Genomic DNA, 9,602 nt, shown 5'->3' with positions numbered 1-9,602 from the left:
TTTTATATTATTTTTGTCTACTTGTGTGAAATTTTATTGAGGAAGCTGAAATTAAATCACAATTTTTTGTCTCTATTTTTACAGGATAATATCGAGTATGACAACCTTTTTCAATCAATGAATTGTCACAGTATTCAAATACTATATTACACAAGATGAAAAAATTTCTATAGGTACCGTACTTATTGGGAGCTGGTTGAGGCTTTACAGTGTATCAAGTATATAGAGGTTCAATTTTCTATCTACTGCTACGCTGTGTGAATAAATTAAGAGTTGGTGTGTGTCTGTGTGAGAAAGAGAGAGAGATTGATTGATTTTATTGATAGTTTGCTAGGCCTCGACAGACCCATTGCACAAAAACAGCATTACTAAATATATATCTAGATAATTAAACAAAATAAACGATAGTATCATGAACAAAATAGTATTAATGCAATTAAGAAAAAAAAATTAGTACCTAGATAATTGGGAAATGACAGATTAATTGTTATAATTATAAGATAGCAGAAAGCTCTATCCAGGAGTTAGAGAGAATAGAGAAAAATTAGGGGACAGGGAGAAGAGATGAAGAAGAAAAGTAAAACATATATATATATTATTAAAAAGAAACTACAAATAAAGCACAATTACTGTTAAGTGGCGTTGAAAGATCTGATAATGAAACTGCACTTCAGCGGACCTCAAAAAGCCTACTGAATTCACATCCGTCAAAGAGAGAGAGAGAGAGAGAGCGAGAGAGAGGCAGATAACATAACAATAAGGAGGAAATAGAAGTGGAAATGGTCAGAGCTAAATCATATTCTACTCTTTTCATATTCATAGTTGATTTTCTGATTTCATATTTGGATTTATCTTTTCAAAGTTGAAATTAAAAAAAAAAGTTTTAAAAATGTTCATGTTTAGACCTAAAATTTTAAGTGTTCAAACCTTTCCCTTTGTGAGCAAAAAATTATTATCTTATTAACCTAGTACATTTTTACTGTAGGTAATAGAAAGCTATATTAGAAACAGCCATAACTCCCTTGTTTTCGGGTATTTTCGAAAATGGGACTTACGCTCCAAAGGAATTTGGGGTCGCTGAATTCAAATCTGAAATCAAAATTCCTCTATCTCCATTATTGGACGATTTAGATTTTGGTGGAGAGGATAGCCTTAAAAAGTACGGCAGGCCGGGCTCGCGTTGCTTATTACTACTGTGTAGTTATTTTGCTCAGAGTCGTTCAAGGACACAGGCCAAATCCGTAGGTGTGTAGGGCCCTTAAGGCTGAATGCGTTTTCTGTTCATTGAGGAGGAACAGGTTCAAGGAGAACAAGTTTGTTGCAAACACCCTGGTCTCAAGCATAGCTGTCCTCAGCTCCTCAGCACTGCAGCCCATGTCATAGAATATCAGCATAGCAGACAGTCATTCTGTCATCCACACATGCAACATCATTCTCTGCAATCAGAAAAAGCAGAGGGCTCGGGACAGAGCCCTGGAGCACTCCATTGTCATCACAGTCTCTAATCTGTGAAAGAATACCATTAGCCAGCACTTTCTCATAGGCTATAAGCACCAGGTCATGCAGGTTACGCAGCTCGTCCGCAATCCATGGTGAACTACGCTTACTTGACCTTCCAGGCACAATATTTTTTTGAGGGAAACAGATTGCAAAGCCAGTCAGAAAGTTCTCAAAGAATGTAGAAAAATTTGATTCAGCGTCGTTATGGTGAACCAGAAGCTGGTTCCAGTCAACAAGGTCGTTGAGATCAAAGACCTTAAAGATGCATATCTTAAAGATAAAGATATATCTTTAAGGTCTTTGGTTGAGATAGTCACGGAAACGTTCACGTCCATGCTGAGTGATGGGCCTCATCCAAATGCACCGACGACGCACCCGCACCGCAGTTCCCGGGGGGTAAGCCAACCAGCAACATCTGTTATAATACAACCTCACAGCTAAAAGAGCCAAGTGATCTAATTTTGATTACCGTAACTAATTGGGGATAAGGGGATTCATAGTAGATAACACCTCACATGATATCATCAACATTCAGGTTGGTAATATTCAAAAACTCACCAATTAAAAATTTAATAATATTCAAATCAAAATTAGTTTTAATCAATATCAAAGCAAAATTCGCCAAAGGAATAATAGGTCTTATTATGATAAATTCTTCAGATGTGACAGGTGGCCAGACGTGGAATAGAGTCTCTTGGTCTTTTCACTGAAATTTGGACTTACAATATTAATAAAGTAAATATTTGTTAAAAAACTGCGTTTTGAGAAACCTCGAGCAAGGTATTTGTGATTGATAAAATTAGGCTATATCATTTGTGAAAATAGGCCAGTGGTCTCTATTGCTTCATTTCTGTGCTACCGTACTGTTCAAGCGATAAGCGGTCTCATTTTGAATTTTGCCGCCTTTCCAGCCTGTTAATGGATACGATAATAATAATTCATTTCCTTTCTTGTAATATGGATATCAGTTGGATATTTTTATTCTATTCACACAATATGCCTACCGGCATATAAAAATCGTTGATTGAAATGAAAAATTGCCGTTCGTATTGACAGCTGTTGAATCAGCTGTAGTGGTGGTTGTCATAAATATGTTGTGTATCGATTATACATTAAGAATCGACCTATCGATATAGTCCAGAGATCGATTATCGAAATAGACTAGAGAGGTTAGACAGAAATGTGGTCGGCTAGAAGAAGGTTGTCTCAATAATGTTGTCATGTTCAAGAAGAAATTAATAAATGTTATTGTGCTAAAATGAAGTTTTATTTATAATACAAACAGTTATTACATGGCGCTGCGGCAGTGTAAAGTTAAATAATATCAATATCACGTAAGTTACTACCATACACGATGGAGAATTTGAAACCGCCACATCCTTTGTCGTTCGAAGGAAGCTTGTCTAACAATTTTGTGAAATGGAAAAAGCAATATCTCATTTATTCTACGGCGGCAGGAGTAACTTCAAAATCAGAAGAAGTTCAGGTGGCTGTTCTACTGCATTGTTTGGGGCCTGAGGCACAGGAACGACTTGATACTTTGGGACTGACGGTCAAAGAAAATGGTGATTGGAAATTGATTCTACAGAAATTGGAGGACTACTGCCTTCCGAAATCAAACGAAAGTGTGGATCGCCACATATTTTTCAGTCGTAATCAACATGATGGCGAAAGTTTTGATGAGTTTTTACTTGAGCTCAAAAAACTAAGTTCAAGTTGTAATTTTGGATCACTCAAGGACAGTTTAATCAAAGATCGCGTTATCAGTGGCATCAACAATGTGAACTTAAAAGAGAGACTACTAAAGGAGGAGAATTTGAACTTGGAAAAAGCAGTAAAAATTTGTAAATTGTTTGAGTTGTCAGCTCAACAGCTGAATACTTTACAGAATTCTACAACAGTGGAGGGAGTTAATGTGGTGAAAAAGACTTTTCAACAACAACAACCAGCTCAAAATCGAACATATTCAAAATCAACGTATGGACAGGGTAACCAGCCTAACCATCCAAGTAAGGATCAGAGAAGAATAATAAACTGTACAAGATGTGGATTGGATCATACCGTGAGAAATTGTCCAGCTTATGGTAAAACTTGTTATAAATGCAATAAACTAAACCATTTTGGTAAGTGCTGCAAGGTAGGTTTTCAAAGTAATACTGTAAGATTGGTAAATCATGAAGATGATAATGTTAAGAACACAAAGATTAACGATAATGGTAATGTGAGGTTAGTAACAAATGAGAATGATAAATTTTTGGGTGTTGTATCAAATCGTGGAATCAATCACAATAGATGGCATATTGATTTTTCTGTAAACGATTCTCAATTGAGTGCAAAATTGGATACTGGTGCTGACGTCAATGTCATGCCCTTGTGTGTATTCCAATCGCTAAATTTGCCAGTCAAATTAATTGCATCAACTTCTTCCTTGACTAATTTCAATGGTTCAGCTATACATGTTGTCGGTAAATGTAACCTAGATTGTCACATTCCAAACGTTGGTAAATGTAATATTGAATTTGAAGTTGCAAACTGTAATAAAAACACACCAATTGTACTAGGGTGGGTCACTATTGATAAATACAATCTACATAAGCAAGTAGGGTTAGTCCAAAACATCAGTAATGAAAAATGCAACGAAGTAGTTAGTAAGTACATTGACGTTTTTTCAAGTGAATACAATACCATTAATAATTTTGAATATAAGATACAGCTGAAACCGGGTGCTGTAGGTAAAATTGAAGGTCCAAGGAAAGTTCCATTTGTTTACATGGATCAATTAAAACAAGAATTAGATAAGTTGGAAAATGCTAATGTAATTAAAAAAGTACATGAACCAACAGAATTTGTGAGTTCCCTTGTCATAGTTAAAAAGCCTAATGGGTTAAGACTTTGTATTGATCCACAGCATTTAAATACTTGTATTTTACGAGAGCACTACAAAATGCCAACTTTTGATGAAATTAGTGCAAAAATGAATGGAGCAAAAATCTTCAGCACATTAGATGCAAGCTCAGCTTTCTATCAAGTAAAATTGACTGATGATAGCTCTAAATACACAACATTTAATACACCATATGGAAGGTATTGCTATTTGAAATTACCATATGGGTTGTGTTCTGCACCAGAAGTATTTAATAGATGTTTTTCTGAAATTTTTGGTCACATTGATAATGTAGGTATTTACGTTGATGATTTAGTTATATGGTCAGATACAATGGAACAACATATTGAAACTCTTGGCAGAGTGTTAGAAGTAGCAAGTAAGGCAAATGTTAGATTTAACTTGAGTAAATGTAAGTTCTGCATCAATGAAGTAATATATCTTGGTCATAAATTCACAGATAAGGGAATAGAACCTGATGAAGATAAACTAAAAGCTATTGTTGAAATGAAACCACCAACTAACGTAAAGCAGCTTCAAACATTTTTAGGTATGGTAACTTATGTGTCAAAATTTATTCCAAATCTCAGTTCTTTCACTTCTGAATTGCGGAAATTGCTGAAAAAAGATAGTCATTGGTGTTGGTTGCCAGAACATGATAGAAGTTTCAATGATATCAAATCAGCTTTGTCTAAAAAGCCAGTTTTGCGGTATTATGATGTTAATAAGCCAATTGTTCTTTCAGTAGATAGTTCAAAGGATGGAGTAGCTGCTGTCCTAATGCAAGATAATTTGCCGTGTGCATATGCATCAAAGGCATTGAATGATGCTCAGAAAAATTATAGTCAGATTGAAAAAGAAACATATGCCATAGTTTTTGCCACTGAAAGGTTTCACCAGTATATTTATGGAAAATCAGATGTATCTGTTGAAAGTGACCATAAGCCACTTCAATATATTTTTAAAAAACCATTGTATAAGTGTCCTGCTAGATTACAAAGAATGATAATTCGTATTCAGCCATATAATTTAAGTGTCAATTACAAGCCAGGTAAGGAACTGTACATTGCTGATGCATTGAGTAGGAACTTTCTTGATGAAGTGGAAGAACACTCATTTGACAGTGAAATTGAATGTCATATCTCCACAATTATTCAGTTACCTATGACAGATAAAAAATATCAGCTATTCCAACAGGAAACCCTGCTTGATGAAGAATTACAAACACTTACAGAATATGTAACTAATGGTTGGCCTTCCAAAGAAAACACCTCACATTGTTTAAAAGTTTATTACAGCTTAAAAGATAGTTTGTTTCTCCATGACGGTCTTCTGTTTAAAGACAATTGTGTTGTTGTACCTAGATCATTGAGAAAGGATATGCTTGAAAGAATCCATTACAACCATTTGGGAATCAATAAATGTAAAGCTCGTGCCAGAGAATGTTTATATTGGCCAGGTATGTCTAAACAAATTGAAGATTTGATTTCTAACTGTGACACATGTCTGCAATTTCAAGTGAGCAATAGGAAAGAACCACTCATTCCTAAAGAAATACCCAGTGTTCCATTTCAAGTTGTGGGCACAGATTTGTTTCATTTTCAGAATAATAATTTTTTGCTGATAATTGACTACTTTAGTAAGTTTGTAGATTTTTTCAAATTAACGGATTTGTCAAGTGAAACTACTATCATAGGTTTAAAGTCATTTTTTGCTAGGTATGGCATTCCAAAAATACTATATTCTGATGGAGGTCCACAGTATTCTAGTAGGCAATTTAAAGACTTTCAATCGAAATGGGGCTTTGATCATGAATTGTCCAGTCCACACTACCCACAATCCAATGGAATGGTGGAACGACATATACAAACAGTTAAGAAAATGTTGCGTAAGAGTAGTGTTAATAATAAGGATCCATATTTGGCTCTCTTGGAGTATCGCAATACACCAATATCAGAAAGCTTACCTTCTCCAGCTGAAATTTTGTTTAAACGGAAGCTCAATGGGTTGCTGCCCTACTTTGCCCCCAATAAATTGCAAATGTCAGGTGAGGAAATAAAAAATAAGTTGCAGGATAGACAAGACAAGCAAAAATTTTATTTTGACAAGAGTGCTAGGAAGGGTAGGAGTTATGGAGCATTGGAAAATGTTTTTATTCCAGATAAGCAAAATAAACTAGTACATGCCCAAGTTGTAGGTGAACACAAACACCCTCGCTCATATAATATCAAATTGGAAAATGGAAATGTAGTTAGGAGAAATACCCGCCACATTCATAGAGGTTCTGGCACTTATCCATTTGCTGTAAAGCATTCTATGACTGGTTTCAATTTAGGAGAGTATGAACACTTGGCAGGGGAAAATGATGTAAGAAATGATAGACAAGATAGACTGGCTGATAGGGAAAATGATTTGGCAATAAGGAACCAAGGTAATGATGTTCGTGAAAGGGGAAATGATATGGTAATAGGAAACAGGAATAATGGTGGAAGGACCATTTCTAGGTCAGGTAGAGAAATAAGAAGGCCAAGGTACTTTGATGATTATGTTGAATAGATGATAAGGACTAGTAATAGAAAAGAACTTGATTCAAGATTATGAATATTGTATTGATTATTGAATTAATTTTCATTCTATCCAACATAACATAGTAAAACCTTTGCTAACCTTTTTTACTGTCATGCTTGGAATTTGAAAGAAAACAGTTTTTAATCAGTCGCATTAGAATTCAGCAGATCTCATCTTTATTATTATTAAAATTATTGCTCATACAGTAGAACAATAATTCGCATCTCTTCTAAGGTTTTCATCCTCTGTAATCTTATGGTTCACTCTCCTCACTGTTACCGTAGTATTTTTATAACTTGTTTTGCTCGCGAGTGCGCGTTTCGAGGCACTGGACACATTTCTCAGCGTGCAGGCATCACCCTAATATTTATTTAATTATAGTTCACGTACTCATGAGAAGTAGGTTTTCCAAGAATTTTAGTTACTCTTAAGGGAGATACTTGAATCCTTTGACGTTGGCTGGGATGACCAGACAGAATGTGCCAACGAATACTTAGGGTGCCTCCTAGTGAGGCCATGGACTTCATTGGAGAATAAATACTCATCCTCCAGTTCTGTCAGCGAATAGTTTGGTCATTTCATCAGTTGCTCCTTTGTCCTTTGTATCCGTCTGAACATTATTTTTTCAGCGTCCTTTACAGACTTGGGGAGCTGATTAAACAATTCAAGTGCTGCTATGTTAAAGATTTTTCCAAGTCCCAGTCAATCTGCTACGGGGTTTATCTTAATTCCCTGCTCATCGAGTCTGGTGAACATGCTGATTGCTCTTTTCCTTCAGTCTGTCTACTTTGTTTTTTACATAATATGTAATGAGCAGTTTTCTAAAGAGTGGCCTACAGTGTTCAAGGCGAAGGTGAAAATCCTGATTGCCTTTTTTGAAGCAGCTACACATCTGATCGCAGTTAAAGCATGTCCCCAAATCAGAATTCCATAGGATTTGTCCTCATTAAGTTTCAGCCGATCTGTCAAAAACCATCCCTTTGCATCCTGGGTAAGAATTTCAAGATCCTTTTATTGTCAGAACACTTAAACAAAAATGCAAGACATAGTCAACAATTCAATAAAAAATTCTGAATTATAATAATAAACGTCAATAGTCATCACAGTCACATCTTAATATATACAAAAATAACACAAAGATCAGCAAATTCTATAGAATATAAGAAACATTTTTAAAACAGTTATAATCACAGTTAAGAAAATACAAAGACATCACCAGAAATCCTCATAACCATATGGACAGCAGTCAATTAGAATCTTTTTAACAGAAACCTTAAAACTATTAATATGACATTCTTCAATATGAGCAGGCAGTTTATTAAATAACCTCTTTCTAAATTCAACAAAACTTTTCAAAAATAAATGGTAATTGCACTGTGATAATCTAAGTGCTTCTTGTTGTCTTGTAAAATGATTGTGAATATTACTTTTTATGGGTAAGATGGATAGATTTTTTTCTGGTGTACATCAGACATTGAAACACATACAAAGCATAAACAGTCATAATATTTTGTTTTTTAAACAGAGGTCGACAATGTGCTCTACTATCAACTTTACAAAAAATGATCCTTAAGGCCCTTTTTTGTACAACAAAAAGTTTCCTCATATTGGTATCTCTCCCCCATGCCAAAATACCATACAACAGGTGTGACTGAATGTAAGCATAATATACAGCTACCAACACATCAATGCTAACAATATTTCTTAATCTACATAACATAAAAATGCCTCTGGATATTTTCTTACCCAGTAAAAAATATGATTTTCCCATTTCACATTACTCTGCAATGTGATGCCAAGAAATTTGACGTAACTAATATCTGTCTTACAACCAAAGTAATAATCTAACAACTGGGTCTTATCTTTATTGAGACAAAGAAAGTTAGCAGCTGTCCAGTCCTCAATAGTCGCATTAATCTGCCCCAATACATTCGAATTGGTAAAAATCTTTCCACACTTAATCTGGACTGCCAGATCATCAGCAAACATAAAACCCTTAATATCTCCATTACTTATAGCAGCTGGCAAGTCATTAGTATAAATAATGAAGAGTATAGGTCCAAGTGTGGAACCCTGGGGTACACCTGTCTGAACCTTCAAAAAATGAGAAAGAGAACCCTTATAAAAAGAAGCCTGAAATCTATCACTTAAATAGGAAATCATAAGCTTAATAGACACATCATCAAACCCATAAAACTGGATTTTTTTACCAAAATCTCATGAGATATGGTGTCAAAAGCCTTTGACATGTCATAAAAACTACTAGAAATTTTCTTCTTACCATCCAGCCAGTTAATACAGTTTTTCATGAATTCAGATATAGCATGATGAGTACCTATTTTAGATCTATATCCAAATTGACTATTTGTCAACAGTGAATTACTTTCAAAATAGCGTATGATTTGCTTATAGAGTACCATCTCAAATATCTTTGAAATTATAGACTAATGGAAACAGGCCTATAATTGTTGTAATCCAGAGATGAACCCTTTTTCAACAAAGGAATAACTTTAATTAATTTCAAACATTTAGGAAATACACCATCCTTAATACAAATATTAAAAAGGTAACACAACACCTCACAAACAAATGGTGCAGCCAATTTCATACAACATGAATTTAAATAGTAATCATCAAGACAAGCACTATT

The 9,602-nt window shown here is 34.7% G+C and overlaps 1 protein-coding gene across 1 annotated transcript; it reads left to right on the top strand.

The window, feature by feature from the left end:
- Positions 1-2,585: 2,585 nt before the first annotated feature.
- On the top strand, positions 2,586-7,008 carry LOC120353711. The gene is made up of 2 exons (XM_039438495.1): positions 2,586-4,295; positions 6,611-7,008. The coding sequence occupies exons 1-2, from the start codon at positions 2,855-2,857 to the stop codon at positions 6,637-6,639; spliced, it is 1,470 nt and encodes a 489-aa protein (XP_039294429.1). The 5' UTR covers positions 2,586-2,854; the 3' UTR covers positions 6,640-7,008.
- Positions 7,009-9,602: the final 2,594 nt, after the last annotated feature.

The sequence above is a fragment of the Nilaparvata lugens genome, chromosome 1 (assembly GCF_014356525.2).
Source record: "Nilaparvata lugens isolate BPH chromosome 1, ASM1435652v1, whole genome shotgun sequence".
NCBI classification, from domain to species: Eukaryota; Metazoa; Arthropoda; class Insecta; order Hemiptera; family Delphacidae; genus Nilaparvata; species Nilaparvata lugens.
The sequence above is the reverse complement of the archived record's forward strand: the minus strand, read 5'-3'. Positions and strand labels throughout refer to the sequence as shown.

Bases quoted from the DNA above. Each gene is read 5' to 3' on its own strand.
- LOC120353711 (XM_039438495.1), top strand. From the start codon at position 2,855: ATGGAGAATTTGAAACCGCCACATCCTTTGTCGTTCGAAGGAAGCTTG. The intron at 4,296-6,610 runs ATAAGTTGGAAA...CGCTCATATAAT, and splicing joins TCAATTAAAACAAGAATTAG to ATCAAATTGGAAAATGGAAA.